General features: G+C 41.2%; 1 protein-coding gene across 1 annotated transcript in view; it reads left to right on the plus strand.

Annotated features, from left to right (window-relative positions):
- FNDC1 (fibronectin type III domain containing 1) overlaps positions 1 to 24426 on the plus strand; it is a 101171-nt gene that overhangs the window by 68347 nt on the left and 8398 nt on the right. Inside the window, exons 15-19 of the mRNA XM_077898825.1 lie at positions 10721 to 10789; positions 12591 to 12734; positions 14808 to 15038; positions 18482 to 18590; positions 23160 to 23239. Of these exons, the coding sequence (XP_077754951.1) occupies positions 10721 to 10789; positions 12591 to 12734; positions 14808 to 15038; positions 18482 to 18590; positions 23160 to 23239 (633 nt within the window). The remainder of the gene's footprint in view (positions 1 to 10720; positions 10790 to 12590; positions 12735 to 14807; positions 15039 to 18481; positions 18591 to 23159; positions 23240 to 24426) is intronic.

Raw genomic sequence — 24426 nt, forward strand, 5'->3', positions numbered from 1 at the left:
ACACAGAGAGAGAGGCAGAGGCATACGCAGAGGGAAAAGCAGGCTCCCTGCGGGGAGCCCAAAGTGGGACTTGATCCCGGGACCCTGGGATCATGACCTGAGCCAAAGGCAGATGGTCAGCCACTGAGCCAACCACCCAGGTGTCCCTGTTCAGATCATTGAATAAGCTCCTTGTGAGTTCCAAGAAAAGTAGAATGTTCTAAGTGCATTTGCCAGCTGAACACTTTCTCCATCAGTTCTCCCTTTGCAAAATGCTAATCCTTGCATAGGTGGCCTCTGGGGGCAGCAGGGTAGGACTGTGCTATTTCCTTTGCTGTGGGGCACCCAGTCAGGACTGTCCTCTGCCCCCGCCGGGTCTTCCTGCTGAAAATGGCCAGTACCCCCTGAAGAATGGAAGCAAGGACACTTTGGCCGGGTCATCGTGGAGCTGCAAAGTCATCATCTTTTAGGCTTAGTCTCTGTTCAGGCTGCTTTGGAAGAGGTCATCTTGCATCTATGTCAGGCTCGGAGGAGACAAATTCACCTTCTTTCCCTTAGGTTGAAATGAATCACAATGTAGGCTGTGAAACTTACATCTTTTTAAGCTGATACAGAGTGAAGGTGCTTCGTTTCAGGAATCATTTTGCACGCCCAGAATTCTTTACGCAGCCCTGTTGACTGTAATAAGCTTGAACTTGAATGCTGTATTCAAAATGGGAATTCTGTTTGAAGTCAGTCTTCTCACAGAAAAGCCCCAAATAAACAGGAACATTGGACACATCTAAAAATTGACACCAAAGGACAAGGAAACATGCTGATAGGAGGGCCATCGTGAAGAAGATTCGCACACTATCATTTTCTCCAGTGAGCACGAATTGGAATTTACCTTTGGATTTCTGGTATGAAAATATTATGTGCTTCCCTTGACGTTTTACTTCTACATACATTGATGTGTTGGTTTTTTTTTTTTAATCTAAGTATAATTGGAACAATTATTTATTTAATAATTGCAAACAGAAGAGTAACTATATTGGATTTGGATTGAATTATAACCATTATGAATATTTTGCATTTTCTTTGGTCTACATTTATGGAGGGCTTATGGCATCTTCTTTTCATGTACTTCGGATTTTTGGACTTTTATTTGGCATGAAAGTCCATGTTTTTATCGGTATTTTTGTTTCTTCTTTTTTTTTGAGGGGGAAATCATGATATATGGTTATGTTTTTCACTTCACTTATGTCATCCTTTCACTTCCCGAGCCCAGGCCCAATTAGTAGCCAAATGTTAATTATTAATTTGCCTCTAGGCAGCATTTTCAAAATGAGTACAAATCAATACAAAGTCTTGGGAAAAAAGTAAATTCACGGAGAGGAACATATAATCTTTATATAATGTTATGATGTACGATAATTATTATTTTAAAAAATATTCCATATGGCTGATCTCCCTTTTTTATTTACGCTGCTCCATTAACAAATTTATTTTCTTTCTTGTATTAATTCTAATCATAGTTATTTTAAAATTTTTAAATTATAGTTTTGAGATTTAATTCACATACCATAAAGTTCGCCCTTCTGAAGTGTACAGTTTAGTGGTTTTTAGTATTTTCACTGAGTTGTGCAGCCATCACCACCATCAAATTCTTGAACAATTTCATCACCCTAAAAGAAGCCCCATATCCATCAGCTGCTGTTCCTCATTCCCTCCTCCTCCTAATGCCTGGGAAACCACGAATCCACTTTCTGTCTCTATGGGTTTGTCTATTCTGGACATTTCATATAAATGGAATCCTACAAGATGTCTGGCTTCTTTCACTCAGCCTGATTTGTATTCAAGTTTCATCCATGTTGTAAAACAGATCTGTACATTATTCTTTTTACTGCTGATTAATATTCTGTTGTGTGGGTAAAGTACATTTTATCCATTTATTGGTTATCCATTTATTGATTGGACATTTGGGTTGTTTTCCCCTTTTGGCTGTAATAATAATGCTGCTATGAGAAGTGTGTACAATTTTTTAAAACACCATTTTCAATTATCTGGGGGCATATACTTGGTAAGAGAGTTTCTGTGTCCAATGGTAACTCTGTGTTTAACTTTGGGAGGAACAGCTAACCTGTTTTCCTTAGAGGCTGCACCATTATACATTCCCACCAGCAGGGTACCAGGCTATTGTAAATAATGCTGCTGTAAACATAATGGTGCATGCATCCCTTTGAATTAGTTTTGTATTCTTTGGGTAGATACCCAGTATTGCAATTGCAGGATTGTACCCAGCATTGCAATTGCAGGATTGTAGAGTCCTTCTATTTTTAACCAACTTGCATTCCCACCAACAGTACACGAGGGTTCCTTTTTCTCCACATCCTGGCCACATCCTGTGTTTCTTGTGTTTTTTATTTTAGCCATTCTGACAGGTGTGGGGTGATATCTCATTGTGGTTTTGATTTGCATTTCCTTGATGATAAGTGATCATGAGCATCTTTTCATGGGTCTGCTAGCCATCTGGATGTCTTCTTTGGAGAAATGTCTGTTCATGTCTTCTGCCCATCTCTTGATTGGATTTCTTTTGGTGTTGAGTTGTAGAAGTTCTTTATATATCTTAGGTACTAACCCTTTATCAGATATGTCATTTGCTAATATCTTCTCCCATTCCATAGGTTGCCTTTTAGTTTTGTTGATTGTTTCCTTTGCTGTGCAGAAGCTTTTTATTTTGATGTAGTCCCAGTAGTTTATGTTTGCTTTGGTTTCCCTTACCTCAGGGGACGTTTCTAGAAAAAAAGTTACTATGACCAATGTCAGAGAAATTATTATCTATGTTCTTTCCTAGGATATTTATGCTTTCAGATCTCAAATTTAGGTCATTTATCCATTTGAATTTACTTTTTGTGTGTGGTGTAAGAAAGTGGTCCAGTTTTATTCTTTTGCATGTTGCTGTCCAGTTTTCTCAACACCATTTGTTGAAGAAACTGTCTTTTTCCCATTGGATAGTTTTTCCTGCTTTGTCAAAGATTAATTGACCATATGATTGTGGGCTTGTTTCTGGATTTCCTATTCTGTTCTATTGATCTATGTATCTATTTTGTGCCAGTACCATACTGTTTTGATTAAGACAACTCTGAAGTCCAGAATACTGTTGTCTCCAGCCTTGCTTTTCTTTTTCAAGATTGCTTTAGCTATTCAGGATATTTTGTAGTTCCATACACATTTTATTTTTATTTTATTTTTTAAAAGATTTTATTTATTTATTCATGAGACACACACACACACACACACAGAGAGAGAGAGAGAGAGAGAGAGAGAGAGAGGCAGAGACACAGGCAGAGGGAGAAGCAGGCTCCATACAGGGAGCCTGAAGTGGGACTCCATCCAGGGTCTCCAGGATCACACGGGCTGAAAGTGGCGCTAAACCGCTGAGCCACCGGGGCTGCCCATATCCTTTCTTTTGCTGATGTGATATATCATGTTGATGGATTTACAAATATTGAACCACCCTTGCAGCCCAGGCATAAATTCCACTTGATCATGGTGAGTGATTTTTTAAAAGATGTATCATTGGATTCAGTTTACTAATATCTTGTTGAGGATTTTTGCATCTATTTTTGCATCAGAGATATTGGCCTGTAGTTCTTTTTGTTTTTGTGCTGTCTTTATCTGGTTTTGATATCAGAATAATGCTGGCCTCATAGAATGCATTTAGAAGTTTTCCTTCCTCTTTCATTTTTTGGAATAGTTTGAGAGAATAGGTGTTAACTATTTTGTAAATGTTTGGTAGAATTTGCCTGTGAAGCCATCTGGTTCTGGACTTTTGTTTGTTGGGAATTTTCTGATTACTTATTTAATGTCCTTGCTGGTAATTGTCTGTTCAAATTTTCTATTTCTTTCTGATTCAGTTTTGGGAAGTTATATGTTTCCAGGAATTTACTCATTTCTTCTAGGTTGTCCAATTTGTTAGCATAAAGTTTTTTATAATATTCCCTTATAATCCTTTGTATTTTTGTACCATTTGTTATTATTCCTCCTCTTTTGTGTCTGATTTTATTTATTTGAGTCCTCTTTCTCCCTTTTTTTTATGAATCTGGGTAAAAGTTTATCGATTTTGTTGATCTTTTGAAAGAACCAGTTCCTGGTTTCATTGATCTGTTTTATTATTTTTGTTTCTGTTTAATCTTTATTATTTCCTTTATCCTAATAGTTTTATGTCTTGTTTGTTCTTCTTTTTTTCTAGCTCACTTAGGTATAAGTTTATTTGAAACTTTTTTTTTTTTTATGCTTCTTGAGGTAGGCCTGTATTGCTATAAACTTCCCTCTCTGAACAGCTTTGGGTGCATCCCAAAGATTTTGAACTGTTGTGTTTTCTTTTTGTGTGTATATATGCTTCATTTTCATTTGTTTCTATGTACTTTCTAAATTTCTTCTTTTATTTCCTGGTTGGTCCATTCATTGTTTAGTAGCATGTTATTTAACCTCCATGTATTTGTGGTCTTTCTAGTGGACTTCTAGTTTCATATATTGTGGTCAGAAAAAAATGTGTGGTATGATTTCAATTTTTTTTAATTTGTTGAGGCTGATTTTATGGCCTAATATATGATCTGTTTTGGAGAATATTCCATGTGCACTTGAAAATAATATGTATTCTGTTGTCTTAAGGTGGGATGTTCTAAATATGTATTTGTTAAACGCATCTGGTCTAGTGTCATTCCAAGCCATTGTTTCCTTATTGATTTTCTGTTAAGAGGATCTGGCCATTGATGTAAGTGGGATGTTAAAGTCCTTTACTTAAAAAAAAAAAAAAAGTCCTTTACTATTATTTTATTATTATTGAGTAGTTCCTTTGTGTTTGTTTCTAAGTGTTTTATGCATTTAGGTGCTCCTATGTTGAGTGCATAAATATTTATAATTATCGTATCCTCTTATTGGATTGTGCCTTTTATTATTTGTAGTGCCCTTCTTTGTCTCTTATCATAGTCTTTGTTTTAAAGTCTATATTATCTGATTTAAATTTTGCTATTCTGGCTTTCTTTTGATATCCATTTGCATGATAAATGTTTCTCCATCCCTTAACTTTCAATCTGCGGGTGTCTTTAGGTCTAAAATAAGCCTCTTGTAGGCAGCATTTAGATGGATCTTGTTTTTATCCATTCTGTCATCATTTGTCTTTTGATTGAAGCATTTGGTCCCTTTCCATTCAAAGTAATTATTGATAGCTATATGTTTATTGCCATTTTATTACTTGTTTTGTGATTGTTTCTGAAGATTTTCTCTGATCCTTTCTTGTCTTTCTTCGATGTTCACTGGTTTTCTTTAGTAATATATTTGGATTTCTTTCTCTTTATTCTTTGCATATTTATTAGGGGTTTTTGATTTGTGGTTACCATTAGGTTTATATATAACATCATCTGCATGTAGCAGTCTATGTTAAGTTGCTGGTCATTTAAGTTTGAACCCATTCTGTACTCCTCTCCCCTCCATGTTTTAGATATATGGCGTCATATTTTACATATTTTATTTTGTGAGTTCCCTGGCTTATTTTTTACAGAATTATTCCTTTTTACTGCTTTTGTGTTTCCTACCTTCATACTGTCATTCCTTTCCACTCAAAGAGGTCCCTTTAATATTTCTTGCAGTGCTGGTTTAGTGGTTATGAACTCTTTTCGTTTTTGTTTGTCTAGGAAACTCTTTATCTCTTCTATTCTGAATGATAGCCTCACTGGATACAGTATTCTTGGCTGCAGGTTTTTCCCACTCAACACTTTGAGTATATCATGCCACTCTTTTCTGGCTTGAAAAGTTTCTGCTGAAAAATCTGCTGATAGCCTTATCAGATTTCCTTTCCATGTAACTGTCTTCTTTTCCCTGCTGCTTTTAATAGTTTTTCTTTATCACTAAATTTTGCCACTTTAATTACAATATGTTTAAGTGTAGATCTGCTTTTGTTGGTTTTTGGCAGAGGAAGGGTCTCTGTGCCTCTTGGATCTGGATTTCTGTTTCCTTCCTCAGATTAGGGAAGTTTTTAGCTATTATTTCTTCAAATAAATTCTCTGCCCCCTTTTACCTCTTTTCTTCTGGGACCCCTGTAATACAAATATTATTACATTTGATGGAGCCACTGAGTTCCCTGTTTATTCTCACTTTGCATAATTCTTTTTTCCCCTCTTTTGTTCAGCTTGATTACTTTCCATTATTCTGTCTTCTAGGTTATTAACTCATCCCAATGCTTCCTCCAGCCTGCCACTCCTTCCATCAGGCATGTTTCTCATTTCATTTATTGAGCCTTTTATCTCTGCTATGTTATTTCTTATCTCCCTGTTAATGGTATCACTGATGTCTTCCACTCTTTTCTCAAGTCTGATGAGTATCCTTATGATCACTGCCTTAAATACTCCATCAAGCATGTTACTTATATCTGTTTTGTTTAGATCTCTGGCTGTGGCCTTGTTCTATTCTTTCATTTGGGACACATTCTTCTGTCTTCTCATTTTGTCTAAGTCTCTCTGCCTATTTCTGTGTATTAGGAAAGTCAGCTATGTCTCCTGCTCTCGAAGATAATGGCTTTATGAAGAAGAGGTCCTTTAGTGCCCTGCAGAGCAGTATCCCCTATTCATCAGGGCCTGGTACTTCTAAGAGTATCTCCAATATGGGCTGTATGTGCTCTACTGCTATTGTGTCCTGGCCACTTTGTCCTTCAGGCCAGCCATCTACATAAGCTCTCTTTGTCTGTTGTAGGTAGTGTTTGGTCCCTAGCCTGAATTTGGCAAGTTTCGACCAGGTATGTCCTGGTCTGCTTGTGAAATGAGACCTGTCACCACCACTGCCAGAACTGAGGCACTGCAAAACTCCTGGGTCAGAAGATGAGGTGCTGGCGGCAGTTTGGGCTGGTCTTCTAGTGGAGGGGGCCTGTCATGCTGGGAATGAGGCATCTGTGACTCAGAAGGGCAGTTCTTCCAGAGTTTGGGGGGTGGGGCTTGGCGTAAGCAAGTCTGGTAGCTAGTGTCTGTGAGCTGCTTCCTGTAGGTGGCCTTGTGCTTATGTGGATAGGCAGGGGAGGGAAATAATGCCTGACAGTTCCTTTGTTCCTGGAGTGGTCTCTCTGTGAGTGCTGACTCTCTGGGACTCACTCCGAGATGAGTAAATAACCTCTTCATTATGTGCTCCAGGTGTTCTCCAGATCATTATTTCCACGCTGTATATCCATGGCTGTTTGCTCATTCTTTTCTTCAAGGGCAGCTTCAATGTCCTCTGGGCTCTCCCAGAGCCAAACCCACTGACCTTTAAAACTCTAGGCTTTAAGCTCCACTGGTTGTTAGAAGTCACGAAATTTGGCCCTTCTCAGTTTCTAAGCCAGTTGCTATGGGGGTTCATTTTTCCCATGCATGCTAGTATGTCTCTTGCCCTTCTCTGTGACGGTGGCTCCCTCTCCACCACAGTAGCCATGATCTGTTTCTCTTCCAAGCTGAATCTATACACTTCTTACCTTCTTCAGTGTGGCCTCTTCTCTCCCTTTAGTTGTGAAGTTTTTTTCTGTCAGTCTTCAGGTTGATTTCTGAGGTATTTAGAATGATTTGATAGTTATCTAGTTGTATTCATGGGACAAGGGGAGCTTAGGGGTCCTCCTACTCTGCCATCATCTGCTCCCCTTCATCATACTTCTTACATTTGCATTATTCTCTCCATCTCTAGGCTGGCCCTTTTGGCCCAATACTCAAATTGTTATTCTTTCTTGGGCTTCCTTCCACCAGCCTCCACTTGCCTGGGGCTACCACATAGAGTCCCTGCTTCATTCATCATTGGGATGAAACTTGTCAGGGCCAATGTTGGATAGAAGCAAAGGAGCAGGCATCTTCAGTGGGAATTAGCTTCTAAAGATCGCTTATAATATGAAAAGCAGTCACAATTACTCTGGAAAATCCTGTGCATTATCTATGAAATACGGTGGAGTTTGTCATTTCTTGGTCAAACACCTCGTAGTGGCCTTGATATTTATTTTGTAATTCCTGTAATGATACCAAAAGCAAAGAGATTAAGAGGCTCTGATGTCAGCTGAGGGACAGTCCCAAGACTCCCCCTCACACATGAACTGCAGAACTACCTGTATCCTGTCTCCATGCCTCTTAACTGTGCTTTCAAGTTTGTGTTTTCCTTATGCACTTTCTCTTTTGTTGTATTAGTGCAGTCCATTAGTGCTGGAGCTCCAGGCATACATAGCCAGCATTTAGTGAGCAACATTTTGGCCATGGCACTTTGCAGGCTAGTAGCCTGAAATGTTCATTGTCATAGTGCTTATGTTCTAGCACCTGCATTAGTGATCACTGAATGAATACCTGCCGTTTAAGACCCCCTACTCCACACCCCCCACCTAGTCACCCATTTGTTATTACATTCCCCTGGCAAAGTCCAAAATTTTTGTTTCTAGCCCTCCAATTTTAAAATAATCTTTTCAAATATCAAAGTCTTGACTCCTCTGGTTAAATCATGCACCCCTTTTCCTTTAAAGCACTACTTTAAAATAACATTCTAGGAATAACCTGGTGTCATTCAGTCATTCCAGGAATTCAAGCAGTATTTATGTACTTCCTCATTTGTTATGGATGCCATATGTTTATGTATATTCCTGGAAGCACAGATGTAAATTATATGCTTGTTTTCAGTTGTTGATTTTACACTTCCCTCTCTTCATACATACACACACACACACCTTTTTGCTTGATCTGACTTCCCCATTAGATAATAAACTTCTTGCAGTAGAGACAGTGTTTTCTACTTCATCTCATATTCTTCATGATACCTAATTACTTATCTTCAGGTATCTAAGCAATATCTGAAGCTATAGGCATTCTCCATTTTTCTAATTGAGAAGTAAAAGTCAGTGATTTTTTTTTTCAGGTTCCATTTCTACAGTGGATTATCATGCATGCTTGAGCCAGCTGAACATCTTCAATAATTTGTAACATGATCTTGGAACATGTGTCAGAAAATATCAGAAAAATATCAGTCATTATGGAAAACCATTCTACCCATCTACAGCTCACTCTCAAGACAGAAAATACAAGGAGAATAATTGAAAATTCAGTGGAACTGGACCAACTGTACAGTTTACAGATATCCTTGGTTTTCAAATGGCTTTTACCTTTTCTCTAAACTTCTACTCAGAATTTTTTAAATAGTTTTGTTAAATATCTCTTGAGCTAAGCCCTAATTATTTGGTGACATCTTACACTCATTCTTTTTCATGACCATTTGGATACACTGCTCAAGAGAATGAACCATACTACCATGTTGGTGGCTCTTTTATGTGAAGAAGTGGAAGCTTTTGACATTGACGCTGAGTTGATGTAGAAAGCATCTAGTTTTATGTAGTTCCAAATGCTTCGAAATGGCAATCAGGTGGGACAAATTCTTATGGCCAATTTTTAAAAAAATACACTTTCTTACATTTGGAAGTTACTTTTACTTGGAGCTAAGATGGTGCTATTTTAGGAAAATTATGCCTGACTTTGAGCTTAAGGGAAAAAAAGAGCACTAAATCTCTCAGTAGGATGTTTACTTTTGCCAGAAGACCTAACCGACACTCTCTGAAGAGGCAATCCCAGTTTGCAGGTAAAAGGCATCATTTCTGTGGCCTGCTGTGCATACTCCAGTATTCCAGCACCTCAGGAATTACACTCAACAGAGAGAATCCAGCAAGGAAATGTTATCATTTTCCCTTTTCTTTTTCACTCTGGGATGTAAAAAGTATTCATTTATTCAATTATTCCTTTTTGATTTGGCTAAAAATAATAATGAAAAGAAACAAATGTGAACCAAGAATGAAGAAAAACAAGATTATGTTCTTAAAAGTTAAATTGACAAGGAAAAGAAAATGGCATCCAAGGAAACAAAGGCAAGATAGCCCCAAACTGGGTGGTGTGAACTTGAAAACTGTCTGATTTGAAACAACCCAGAAGTAATTCCTCTTGGATCCAAGAATATTGACATTGGAATGACCTAAGGAAAGATTATGTCTTAATAGTTCTTGAAATGACAGGTCTGAGCCCTGAAGGGTAGATGGTAATTTACAATCTCTGTCCTGCTGACATCCTTTGGCCCCATCAGAACACACCGAGGGTCACCATCTCAATAGTGAAGCAGGTGTCAGGGCATCTCACAGGCCCTGGGCTGTGGGCTTCCTACCAGAAAGGGTGGGGGGTTAGAAGGCAAGCAGTGAATCATAGGGAACTTACATTGGTGTGATTTGCCCGAAGGTAGAATGTAGGAGAGGCAGAAAATCATCTTGCTTCCAGAACATGTGATTGTGGCAAGATTGAGTGCATAGAGAGGATGAAGGGGTGATGAACGAGGGAGCTCACAGGTTGAAGGATTTTTATCCCCACCCTGGGCAGCAGTTCCCACTCTCCTGCTTTCTGAGAATGCCTATTCTCAGGCCTGTGACCTGCTGAGCCAGCCTCCTGAGAGCTGCCTGGGCAGGTGGGTAGGTGGACACGGTGTGTGGAGGGGAGGTCAGAAGGCACTTTATACTGGGGAGTGGGCTGCTGAGAGAGGTGGCTTTCCTCTGATGCCCAGGTGGTGTTCTGAGCACCTTCTCTGAGAGTACAGGAGAGGAAGTCTTCCTTCTGAGAAAGCTGGGTGGCCCTGGCCTGGCAGCTGACCCCTGTGGAAGGATGGTAGGGGTTGAACACTGTGCCCCAGGCACAATTCCCAGCCACTGAGAAGAAGCCTTTCACCCCTCTTTGTTCACTAGATGATTTCTCCGGATTGGAGACTGACACTGCAATGCCCACAGAAGAGGCGTACGTTATCTATGACGAAGGTATGAACTGATTTTACACAGTTTCTCTCATTTTGATTACTAAGTGGATGATCTCAATTTTTGGAGTTTCCTTCAGAACTTGGGCTGCATGGCAATACTCAGGGAAGGTAGCTATAACCCAGCTTATAAGTTACCATCCCCGTTCATATTTGATCCAAAGAAAAACAGTGGGCTTCATATGTGAATGTGGCCCCCGTACTGTAGCTCTCATTCTCTCCCTACCGTGGAATTCCCGGGTTGCTTGTCTGGACCTCCACTTCCACCGCCATTTGTGAACTTCTACTGTCACTGGTTGAACCCATCACTCTGCTTTCTCTCTTGGATCCTTTCATTGTTCTCTTTTTTCTCCTTTTCTAATTAGATTTTTTCTTTTTAAAAATGCAGTGCTCTGAGGGTGCTGGGGTGCCTTAGTTGATTATGCATTTGACTCTTGATTTGGGTAAGGTCATGATCTCAGGGTCATGAGATGGAGCCCTCCGCTGGGCTCTGTGCTGGGTGTGGAGCCTGCTTGAGATTCTCTCTTTCCCTTTGCCTCTTCCTCTCCCCCCCTCCCCTGGCTTGTGAGCATGCCCATGCTCTGTCACTTTCTCTCTCTCTCTCTCTCTCTCAAAAAAAAAAAAAAAAAAAAAAGTAATGCTATGGAAATATTGATTTTTTTTTTATCACAGAATTTTTTCAAGTAGGGGTAAGCTTATAAGATTAAGAATGCAAATTGCCTTGGGTAGAATCTGGAGCAGCCATTCAGTAAATGTAACCAGTGCAGTTATTCTATTCATGACTCTGTGGCGGTTCTGTGTGTTTTATAAGTTGTGTCTGCAGTTTTTGCTTGGGCATCTTGTCCCCACTGTAAGGCTGGCCTTTGACACTCAGGATATTCTCACTTTGGTTCTTCCTTGTCTGCTGATATATGTGGCTCCAGTGCCATCAAACCACCAATGTGAGAATAATGTCACCTTTGATGCAGTCATAGTGAAGTTTGAATTAGTGGTTTCATCTCACAGTTGTTTTTTTTAAAGATTTTATTTATTCATTCATGAAAGACACACAGAGAGAAGCAGAGACTTAGGTGGAGGGAGAAGCAGGCTCCCTGCAGGGAGCCTGATGCAGGACTCAATCCCAGGACCCCAGGATCAAGATCTGAGCCAAAGACAGATGCTCAACCACTGAGCCACCCAGGTGCCCCTCATCTCACAGTTTAAGAAAAAAACTAACTTAAAAACAACAGATGTCAGAAGAAAAAAGTTTCTTAGCACCTTTGAAAATACTGTGCTTGTTTCTTACTTTCTTATTATCTTGAGCAGTTGAAAGGGAGCAGAGTTTTCTTTTTTAAACATTAAAGGATTAGTTTTTAAAATAGAATTCATCTCACCCCCTCCCCAGCAAAGAGGCCCATAGGCAGAAGGTAAATTTTTTAAAAATCAAGTTTATTTTCTGATGTGAATCTTTTATGGCTCTGAAAGAGAAAATTATGTAGGCGGAGAATGGCCAGGGGCCAGGAACAGGAGCATGCTACACCGGTTGAATGCTAAGGTTCCAGCTCTAACTGTAAAACCTCATTTTTCTGCTCATACGTGTTTCCTTTTCCTCTTCCTTTCTTTTATCTACAGCTGCTTTTCTGAGGGGACTGAGTGGGAAGAATATTGTTTCATTAGGAACAGATTATGTTCAGGCACAGCATTTATTTTGGGGTGTATGTGTGTGCGCTTTAGTTTTGAGTTGAATGTTGAGATGGTATCTCTTGGCTGTTCCTGGTGCTCCTTTTCTGGAAGGGCCCAAATGCAAAGCCTTCATATCATTTCAGATTATGAGTTTGAGACCTCCAGGCCACCGACCACCACGAGACCCTCCACCACGGCTGCGGTGCCCGAGGTCATCCCGGTGGAAGGCTCCATCAGCTCCTTTCCTGGAGAAGAGTTCGATCTGGCTGGAAAGAAACGATTTGTTGGTAAATAGAACTTCCTTAATCAGAGAAACATGGATTTTTAACTTTTTTTCTTTGAGGAAGAGCATAACTAATTTCTTGGCCTGGCTGAGGCAGCGCATTTGGAGCAGAAGCTTTCCCAGAGTGAAGTTTCCATTTGGGGTGACTCAGTGAGTCAGTCCTGCTTGAAGGCACATAAGCTTGCTTTCTGCAGGAGTCAAGGGAGGGGATTATACAGGAAAATGTTTGGTATCCAACAGAGTTGAGCTTTGAGAGGCTGCCTCGTACAGACCAAGGGGAAGGAACACTCGTAAACATCCTCAGGACCAGAACACATGACTATTTTTGTTCCAGTAACTTTCCCCAAGCTGGGGTGTCCAAGCCTTGCCTATACATTGTTAAGTTCTTCCTAAAAGATGAGCAGCTTACTGAATTGAGCTACTGATACTTCTTACGGTGCCACAGAGCCAAAGCTGGTTTTCTTCTGTTTCTGTAATTTTCATTAGCCTCGGGGACTTGGGATCTAGAAGTTTACTCTTCTTTCTCAGTTATTAAACAATTTTGAGAGAAAACTCTATTTCACTAAACTGTGCTTCACTCCCTTCGGGAGTCTTCTTTTCCCATGCCCTTAATGAACTTCACTAACGAGACAGTTAGATTAATACACTACTAAGTGGAAAAAAATATTACCAAGTGGAGACAGGCAACAGCTTAAACCAATATCACACTTTTCTGTTTCCAAAACAAATGTTCTGCCATAAGCAGAGAACTGCTCTTGCCAGCCAAGATGTAGTATTGAGTGTCTAAATTTCATGTGCTTGAAGAACAAGAATATTAATGTGAGGTAGCATTCCTGAGGCAAGCGCTAATGCTGGCCCATGGCATTAAGCAGCCTGGCTGAATTCACTGGATGTTCTGGTCTTCCTCTCTGTGGCTCCAGGACAGAAATGAAAATGCTTTCAGCGCTATCATTTGCTGTTCCACAGAACTCTACCGAAGACCAGAAGGCTTACTTTTGTCTGGCTGGTCCTATGTCTGTAGCACAGAAGATTTTAGTGGTTTCATCTAAACCCCAGAACCTCCTGATTAGATCCATTGACAGGCTCTCAAGACCTGATTGCATGCAAATTATTGGAAAATAGAAGATCTAAAAATTGCTTTTAGCCCCAGTGGCCACCAAGAATGAGAATCTGTACCAAAAGATGCAATGGAACATTTAGAAAGTACTAGAAATTGTTACTTAAAAGCACTTGAGAGTCTTGCATGTATGAAGCCCCAGCTCCCATTCCTTGACATTTCTTATATGTAAGAGGGTATATAATAAGGAGATGTGGGCTGGATGTAGTCTCCTTTTTGACCCTAACTTCGTGGGCCCTCTCAGCATCAGTAGGCTCAGCTGAAACATGGGATATCAGTCCATGTCCTGCTTTATTTCCAGGGATAGAGTGTAGAAATTGTATCCAATGAGATAATGTGTGTAGAAAACCTTGAACCTGTCCATAAATATGAATAACTTTATTGTATTTAGCAGTAATGTTATAAAGGCTGATCAGACCTGGCCTTGTGCAAATATTCCAGATGGTTATGGGTATCCCTGAAGCTCTAGGGAAGGCCACCCAGGATGGAAGGCTAGAAGCTATATATCCTGATCAAGGTTTTTGTTTGTTTGTTTGTATATTTTGTTCCAAGACAGTCTAGGGAGTGAATGGTGCCAAGAGAGCTCTAGGTAAGTCTTAGTTGGACCCAACACATACCTTCCCAAATGTCTGGGCATACAAAAGGCAGAATGCTGCAGACTTATACTACATTGAATTATAGTTTGGGAGTCTTTCAGAGTTACTTTGAACACATAGTCATTGATGCTGATGAGTTGACAGGATCTTTACAAACTACTACATTGGAAGATGTAAACGTGTGGATCAAATAAGGAGAGCTAAGGATGTGTTTCTGAGTTTAGCATCAGGGCTGATGGCACTTGGAGCCTCTGTCTAGCATGGAAAGACTGAATGGTGGATCTGCTCCATGGACCAGACATTATGATTCTGCCTCTGGAGAAAACTTCCAACAATACAGTTGGGTATCTCTCTTCTTTTCCAGCTCCTTATGTGACATACCTAAGTAAAGACCCATCAGCCCCATGTTCTCTGACGGATGCTCTGGATCACTTTCAAGTGGATAGCCTGGATGAAATCATTCCAAATGACATGAGGAAGAGTGACCTTGCTCCTCAGCATCCCCCTCGCAACATCACTGTGGTCGCTGTGGAAGGCTGCCACTCCTTTGTCATTGTGGACTGGGACAAAGCCACCCCAGGAGATGTGGTAACAGGTGTGTCCAAGGCAGATGCTCAGAGTTCCCATTGATCTATAGGTGGAAAATCAAGAATATAAGGGATGAATAGATGATGGATAAGTAGATGGCTGGCTGGCTGGCTGGCTGGATGAATGCAAATGCCTCCTTCTAAAAGGATGAAATATAGGCCACAAGGGAAGCCTTGTGAAGTAGTATAAAGAGTACTGGGTGGAAGTCAGAAGTTCTGAATCTCAGTCCCAGATTGGTTTGTATGACCTTGAACTAGCTACTTCATCTCTCTGGACTTTGGTTTCTTCCTTACAAAATATGATTGTATCTCTAACGTTCTATAATCCCACACATGGTCAGGGAGTCCACATAGCCACTTGTAAGGTCAGATCCTGCAGCACAGGTGATGAAAGACCTCATAATGTGCACCAGCTTCGTATAAGAGTCAACCCTGGGACCAAGACTGTCTCTGGACTTAATTCAGATGGGATTCCTGTATTACCCTATAGAGGGTATGTTTTGGAACCACGTGTTCTTATTTTTTTTTTTTCTGTTTATTTTTTTTTTAATTTATTTTTTATTGGTGTTCAATTTACTAACATACAGAATAACACCCAGTGCCCGTCACCCATTCACTCCCACCCCCCGCCCTCCTCCCCTTCCACCACCCCTAGTTCGTTTCCCAGAGTTAGCAGTCTTTACGTTCTGTCTCCCTTTCTGATATTCCCCACACATTTCTTCTCCCTTCCCACGTGTTCTTATTAATGTGAGTCCCAAGCTGTCCAAAGCTCCCTGGAAAATTTGGTATCATATATCCTACACCTAATCTGAAACTAAACCTCAGGGCCCTAATCACAGGTACTCATGCCCCTAGCATAGATAATGTGGATGAGGTATTTACAGGGACTTGGACATTCCCAATTTAAAGCCATGCCAGCTGCTGCTAAATTGATTACCATAGAACATTTCAGCACATGACAGCCCTGCAATGCGCAGGAAAAGCAACATACCCCAAAAGGCTAAAGGAGGAAATAATGGGAGTTCTTTATCAGTAAATGAAATGAGCACCAGCCGTTGTCACGTACCGCACCACTATAAGCACACATGGCTTGACATCACTGTCATCATCAGAGGAGGAAATCCTGTGCAGAGAGCCGCAGCTCTTCACAAGTTCTCACACAGTATTTGTTTCAGAAAGAGAAGAATGAATTCCTCTGGGGAACAGTGTGGAAAGGGCTTTAGGGCCCAGGACACCTGCTTCTAGTTCCGGTGTGCCGTTGGTTAGCTGCGTGACTCCAATCCATTCTCTTTATGTCACCAAAATTGCTCTTGCGAAAGTAATCAGCAGTCACAGGTTGCTCAGTAAAGTAGCTTGCATCTTAGATGCATTCAATGCTGTTGACCTCCTCCTCCTCCTCGACCTGTGACCTGATTCTCTCAACCTCTGAGTCTCTCTCCCAGGCTTGTCTGCTTTGCCCCAACATTAAATGTTGGAACTTCTCAAGGCTTGGTCTCAACTCCTCTTTCTTTTTTGCTCCATCCTCTCTCTGTCCAGTATCTCACCCAAGGAACATGGTTTTAATTCATCCTGGAGATGAGTCATTGATTTATAGCTCAAGGCTAGGCCTGCTTTTCCTCCGAGCTTCAAACACTAAAATGGGATCGGCACTTGGTATCATCACCAGGATGTCTCCAGAGCATCTCAGACTCAGCATATCCAAAATCAAACTCATGATCCTTCTTATTCCCAAACTTGCTGATCTGGGTTTCCTGTCTCAGAGAATGACTCCACTCCCCACCCCATTTCTGTAAGCATGGGATTGTCTTTAGATCTTCTTTAATTTTCCCCACCATATTCAATTCATCACTGAATCCTATCAATTTTACCTTCCAAGTTTCTCATGAAACCATCCATTTCTCTACCTTAACTGCCAGGTTAACCTGGGCTGTTGCCACTTGTCACTTGGATATTCTAAAAGTGGCTGGCTGGCTAGACCACCCAATCCATACTCCATAGCTGATCTGTTTCACTCAGCACCAGAGGGAGGCATCCAGGACAATGTGGTTGTGCTACCCTGTAATGTCTTCCCCTTTCTTTTAGAATGAAAAGCAAAAACCTGTATGACCCAAGGGGACTGACCATTTTCTTTATTCTGCGTTTCCTTAGCTTCACCTCATGCTTGTTCCCCCACCATATCTCTCTGAGACCATCTCCTACTGGTTCCTCCCTCGTTATCCTCCTTCCTGGTATTCCCTCCACCTGGAGTCTTCCCTACCTCCTATCATGCTCCTTAAGTGCTTCCATCCTTCAGCGTTTGGCCCTATTTTCAGAACCCCTTCAGAACACCCCTCCAGGCACATGGATTACTCTTTTGTGGTTCTCATCACAGCCGTATAATTCTGCTTGTCTGTTTGCCCTGCTGCTCCTTCAGTTTCTGATAAAATGAGTTGCCATTTTATCAATTTACTCCAGCATTGAGTATAGTGCCTGACAAATAGTAAGCACATGGTAAATATCTGTTAAATGAATTCATGGATGTGAACTAAAATATTTAACATCTCTAAGACTCAGTTGTCTCTTGTGTCAAAGTGGGGATATCAATGCTTACATATTAGGAGCCAGAGAACTAATCAAAATAAAACTTGGTTGAATGTGTTTAAAATAATATTTGGCACAAAGGAAATGCCTCACAAATGTTTTCTTCCTTTGTGTATAACATGGGAGACTAATGTAGAGGAGGTGCTGAGCTGCGACATAATTTCATTCGGCCCTTCTGAGGCCTCCTTGAAGGCTGAGCATGTGTCAGGGGCCCGCTGGCGTCCATACATAGCAAAGAGGGCAGAAAGAGCTGCCTGACTGCTGTCACCAGACATTGAGGTCAGGGACAGTCACAGATATTCAACAACTAGCAACCAAAGGAGAGCCTTCACCAGATGGGTGAGGAGGCCACCAAGAGTCTGGGGGTCTTTCAGTTGTACACATGTGCACACACACACACACACACACACAAACACACACACAGCACTCACCATCAACAATCCCTTCATTTCATGTGAAGGACAATTGTGTATATCTCTGCCAGGAAATTCTTAAATGCCTGTGTGGAAGTCACCACTTTTTCTTCTGCCGCCCTTTCCTCTGTGCTGTCAAGGTCAGTCAAGGTGATTAGTTCTGAGGAAATGAAGAAGGCCAGGAAATGTAGGAGATAAAGAGAAGGAAGAGAAGTAGGGAACCAGCAGTTGTCAAGAAGTGTGTGCAATTTTGTTATCCACATCTGAATTCACCAGAAGGTACCAACTTTATACCCCATCCAGACGCAACATGCACTTGCTCCTGTTCTTCAACTGTTCTCTCAGAAGGGAATGCTTCTGTGCCATTGCCTCCTCCCCATCCTCCTCCATCACGCATGCCTCCTGGGTGATGTGGTTTCCTTGATGCTCAGCAGGCTCTTCTTTGTCTCCACTTGCAGGTTACCTGGTTTACAGTGCATCCTATGAAGACTTCATTAGGAACAAGTGGTCCACCCAAGCTTCCTCAGTAACTCATTTGCCCATTGAGAACCTGAAGCCAAACACAAGGTATGATGTATCAGTCACTAGAAAGAGACAGAGAAGGATCTGGGTGTGTGGTCACAGGTATCCTCAGGTTGAAAATGAAAAGATCGATGCAAAGGTTTTATGATTTATTTTGTAGTCTGTTTACTTCCCATGGAATATCAATGAATATGCACCATATGTCACTATATCTCTCTTAGAAGAAAATACTGTATCATTATAGTTGTTAGTCTATTGTGTTTATATCCTGTTACTGATTTTACAGAGACTAAATGCTCCCTACCATTGGGGAAAGAAAAGTTGTTCTGTGTGTTGAAAGAGAACCGATCCATGTGCAGATGGTGGCATTAGGCAGCATAGCTTTCATTGTGAAATTATGTGTATCATATGTGACATTAATGGGGCAGCGATTGCTAAACATATAAGTTAACTGGTACTCAGACTCTATGATGTGGAAGTTAAGACCATTTAGAAAGGTGAATTTTACACACTAATAAGGGCACAAACATGGCTTACTGAACTGGGTGGCGCTGGCTGGCCAGAGGTCTGTGTAGGAGCCAGAGTTCGTGGCGCTCAGTATAAAAGCTACAAGGCTTGTTTCCACCGTTACAAAGAGAGTGGGTATATTCCCTCCTTTACACTATCTGGTTTTGATAGTAATGATCATCAGGAAAGCTCTGCTGGTGGGTGAAAATGAGCAAAGCACCAAGCATGTGAGGGTCATGCATGGTGTGTGTGCAAACCAGCTCTCTGGGGAAAAAAAAATCCCTGGTTTATGGTGCTTACCATTTTCTGTAGTGTAAATACTTCCACCATGGTCAATTCCAGGCTTCCAGGGGGCCTGCAGGTTCTTGAATATTTAATGATTGTCTCTCTCAAGCCCAAGCAAATGAGTCCAGCATCCCATGGTCACATCCACCCCTAAATTTATGGAGCAAAGAGCTCTAAGTGATGGGTCTGTGAGCCTGAGACCTATCATTTCCTATATAGTTGTAGGAACATGGAGAAGATTGAAACAAAACACTCTCCTTCGATAGAAATGTGCCAAAGGAGATAAAAACTGGTTAATAGCCATGGGTACCGAGACACTTCCGAACTAGCTGAGAACTTTTCTCCAGGCATTGGAGGTGCCATGTGAGCTTACCTGAGCTGAACATTCACAAACTATTATGAATTTGAGGATCTGACAAATAAAAAGCAAGGACCAACACAGGAACCTGAGAAAATACTTTTCTTTATTTTTCCCTAATAGTGAGGAAAAATGGATTAATTAAAGCAAACAAAAACAACACATTTAAGACAGTGGGGTCAACACTCGATTTTCTGCATTGTCTGCAGAGTGACAGTGCTTTCCCATCTCAGCCTTGGGGTAGAACTTGAATCCCCCTCTCCTGACCCCGCTACCCACCCCACCCTACCCCTCCTGCCAATGTTCTTTCTACAACTTTTGCTGCCAGGCTGATCTTGAGTTTTGAATATCAGGAGATGGTTGTGTAGTCACTATTTGAACAGGTATAGAGGAGTGCCCACCGTTCCTTCAATCCGCACTTAGAGTTTGCTCTGCACCAGGCACCAGGTTTTGCATTGAGGACAGACCCAGGGTGGGAGCAGCAGGGGGAGGGGATGGGGGAGTGCAGTAGGGTGGGAGGCGTGGGCTGTAAGATACACCATGGCCCAGGCCTCATGGAGCTCACAGTTTGGTAGACAGATAATTTAGCAACAGCACAAATACAAACTTTGACCAATCAGTATCCTAAGAGAGACTTTTTTCCTGAGCTTGTGGGGATTGGAGGGCAGTCAGGTGAGCTTCCCTGGGGAAATAGATAAGCAGCATTTAACTTAGGGAAGGTGGGTGGGGTGATGCCAAGCTTTGGGCAGAAAAGGGATGCCGAAAGCATGGTGTGTTCTAGGAAGAAAAGGAAGCTAGTATGGTGGGAGCAGGAGGAGAGGAGACTGGACAGGCTGGTCCCAGTGGGCTTGGGAGTCTCTTGTAGTTTCTGTCCTACCCTCCACCCATGTTCAGTGTCCTGATAGACAGGTTAGGAACAGCAGCTGCTACTGTAGCTTCTCCCTGGTATGCCTGCTCAATTATTCCTTCTTCTGATGGAAGGTGCTGGCCGGGGCACAGACCACACATGGCTCTTCCACAGATTTCCTCAAAACCCCTGTGAACAGCCTGATGTAAGGATGCTCATTGTTTCCCTGCATTACACTGATGCAGAACAGCTCTGGTGGGCCCATGTTAGTGATCCATGACCTTCTTCCATGCCTCCATCCAGCCTCCATGGAGGCTGCATGTGCCTGTTAGTACTGTCCTCAGGGTTTCTCAGGAACGCACCGCAGAGTCCCTATAGGAAACACAAGAAGTCAGTCCCCTCAAGATGATCTGGAATAGAAAATACCAGCTTTGGTTCTTTATAACTGAATGTTGTTTTTGACTTTATGGGGGCATTGCACACCTTGTTCACCTAATTCTGTCCTAGATCACTTTCTGAACCTGCATATTTCATCAATACTTAAAACACAAAGATTTCAACTGTGGGAGGTTATTCAAAAGAAGGTGTCAAGAGCTCATCTAAGAAGATAAGGCATGGGTTGCTCTTGTAACTTGGGTGAGGCAGAGATTATTCGGAGTGTGAGATATATATTTTGGTTTCTGGAAGAAACTAAATGTAATGTGGTTTTGAACATAGGAACCTTATTTTTCCCTCATAATTTCATGTTTTTCAGCATTGTGTATTTAAATTTGCTTTAACACATTAGGTGAGGTTCAAATGGAAATACATCTTTGAAATTGGGCCACTGTGGACTTTGTTGGAGGACAGAGTGTGTGGATGGAGAAAGTAGACGAGAAGAATGCTTGGGTTTCAGTAGGGAGACAGAATTGATACAGTCAAGGCGTCAGCCCAGTCTGGCATCCTGTGCCATCTCCAGAGTCGTCAAGCCCTGATTCCTTCTGGTGTCAGGACCACTCAAGCAACAGCTGAGGAAATGTTCAGCAGCAATATCCCATGTAGCCTCTGAGGATATGTCATCCCTTAGGTTTTAATTTCCCTTTTTAAGGAAAAAGAAAAAGTATCTGTAAAGTTTGACCAGTATCATTGACGTATGCCAAACCCACTGCCTGCAGGATTTTGCCTTAAATAACTCCATAACCGCTGAATAAAGTATGCATAATTGGGAAAACACGGACTACTGAGCAAACTGAGACTTGGAAACTCTTATGTACTTAATTGTGCATATCTTTTTTTTTTTTTTTAATGAAATTTAAAAAGGATTCTCTTCTAAATGAGATGTGAATGACTTTCTTGAAGGGCTTAAAAGAAGGCTAAATTTACCAAATGAGCCTTTCTTGGCTCTCTTTAATCAAACCCCAAGTCAAATATCTCTGTGTAACTGTGAAGCCTGGCTCCCTTGATGATCTTAGGAGCTTTGGAGGCTTGGTGCCAGGACAGTGGGGTAACAGACAGACACCTTTGCTCTCTGATTAAATAACTCACCTTGTGAACATTTAGTGTACTTTAATTAGTGCACAGAACCCGTGTGCCAAGACTCATGGCAGAGAAAGCTTGTTAGGAGCTCTCTGAAGTGGCAGAGTGCCACCACTTGCAGGGGTTTCTTACCCTCTTACCCTCTTCTTCACCTGTGAGTAGCTTGGGACTGCGAGAGTACAGATAATATCTGGAGTCCCAGAGGTACATGAAACACGAAGATAACAGTTGGCATAGTCAGTGGGTCACAACTGCGGTGTTGGTCTCCAGTAGTATTTCGCCACCACTTTTTGTCCTGTAGCTCCTAAGAGCACTGAGCAAGATATCTGGGGACTCCCAACCTGCCTGGCCTATCAGTCTCCTTCTAGATGATGGAGGACAGTCTCTGTTCCAAGACAAGGATTAATCCGGCAGCAAAAGCTCTCCGGGCTTTTTCCACTTCCACTTCTTGGACTTGCTTCTCTTTACTTGAGGCACAGAAGCTCAAAACTCAGTGACTTTTAAAGCTCCAGAGCCAACCATAGCACGTGGCATGCACCCAAAACATCACTGTCATGTTAGTTCCACTGAGAAGGCCAACGTCGGGACTGGCTTGCCCGACTCCCGCCAACAACGAGTTGCATCATTACTGGGTCAAACATCCTGCTTTTTCACATGGAGTGCAGTGATAAGAATTAGGTTAAATGTGAATTTTGCTCTGTAAGTGTCTTGCTGCTCCAGCTTCTAGACTCTAAGCTGCGGAACTCAAGTGGGTTGAGAACAGGATGAGAGGGGCATTCATCCAGGGACAAGCCTGCATGGGGCCATGCAGCTTTGATGCACTAAGGAACATATGCTCTCCCAGTGGCTTATTTGCCTGATATGCTCCTCCTGCTGCTGTGAGCCACATTAGTCAATACTATTAATTGTATTATTTCAAAAAGTTATTGGGAAATGAGAAAGCTCCACCAAAAATATGAATTGCCATGATGTATACATTTGTTAAAAAAAATAACACTCAAACCCTGCCACAGAGTAAGTGCTCAATAGTTTGGGAATTTGTCTTATTACACAGAAATTAAACAAGCTTCTCTTTCAAAAAAATGTTTTCTTCTAATTTCAGGTATTATTTTAAGGTTCAAGCCAAAAATCCACATGGCTACGGACCCATCAGCCCTTCGGTCTCATTTGTTACAGAATCAGGTATCTGCGCCTTCACATTCTCATTTTTTTCTTTTTTCTCAAAGACAAATACTTTGGAATCATGACTATAATAGCACAAAAACTGAAGAAGTAAAATTCTTACTTTTCTATTTAATAAGTTCATATTGGATATCACTTTATAATAGAAACATCGTTTTCTTTGTGCTGTGTTAAAATCTGGATAATAAAATTAATAGTAATCTTCACTGGAGCTGCCTGGAAAGTGGAAAGGTCACATTCCAATAAAAGGGAAAAAAATCTAGTTTTCAACCATGTGGGAAAGATAAGTTTGAATCTCTCTGTGAAAGATTTAGTTGCAGAGCTAATTTTTTTTTATTACAAACAGCTGAAGAATATAAATGTCATGGGGACTGAGAGGCATTTGCTTCTTCCAATTAGTCAGGTCTCCATGATGGTTCTGTTACTAGGAGATAAAGATGTCTTTACTTAAAAAGGAAAGTTTAATTAGAATACTATCCAGTCTTATAAGCAGTGTCACTTGGAGGATGGCTCTGCCCTGGGGGATGCTAGTATACAGAAAAGCTCTCTGGCCCTTCTGTAAGATGTTCCTGAGGTCGTGGTCTGAAGCGATATGCACAGAGCTGGCCAGTCCTGGCTTAGCAGCCTTTCCACATAGGAAGTCACACTGGGAGCTGGTACCTATGCCTCTATGCCAGGCCCCCTTCAGAAGTTCGACTGAACCAGCTGTACCCTAAAGTTGCTCTAGCTTCTATTTGGTTAGATTGTTTCCCACATGTAGCTTGACCCCAGAACATTTATAATTGGAAGATATTTTTAAGTGTGATGATTTGAAATCTACCAAATCACAGTAAGTGGGAAAAAAATAAAATCTTTCCTGAGAATATGCTTCATATTGGAAATGTTGACAAAGGACCTCAAAAGTGTTCTCATTTTTTTTCATTTAAGGAGTGTGTTCCTCATTAGCAATTAAGAAAGAGTCAAAGAAAACCATTTTCAAGAGTTAATTTGCTAAAGTAAGAAACGTGTCTGTGTTCATGGCTACATTTCCTTAAAAAAGAATGGATCTTTGGCAATGATCAGAATTAACATGATACAAATCTATAAGAAAAAAATAATTCAAATCTAGAAAGCTACCAAGAAATTCTGTCCCAAAATCTGAGAACAGAAATATAAATGTAATTTCTGAGACTGCAGTATAATTTGGA

This window comes from Canis aureus, chromosome 1 (genome assembly GCF_053574225.1).
Source record: "Canis aureus isolate CA01 chromosome 1, VMU_Caureus_v.1.0, whole genome shotgun sequence".
Taxonomy (NCBI): Eukaryota; Metazoa; Chordata; class Mammalia; order Carnivora; family Canidae; genus Canis; species Canis aureus.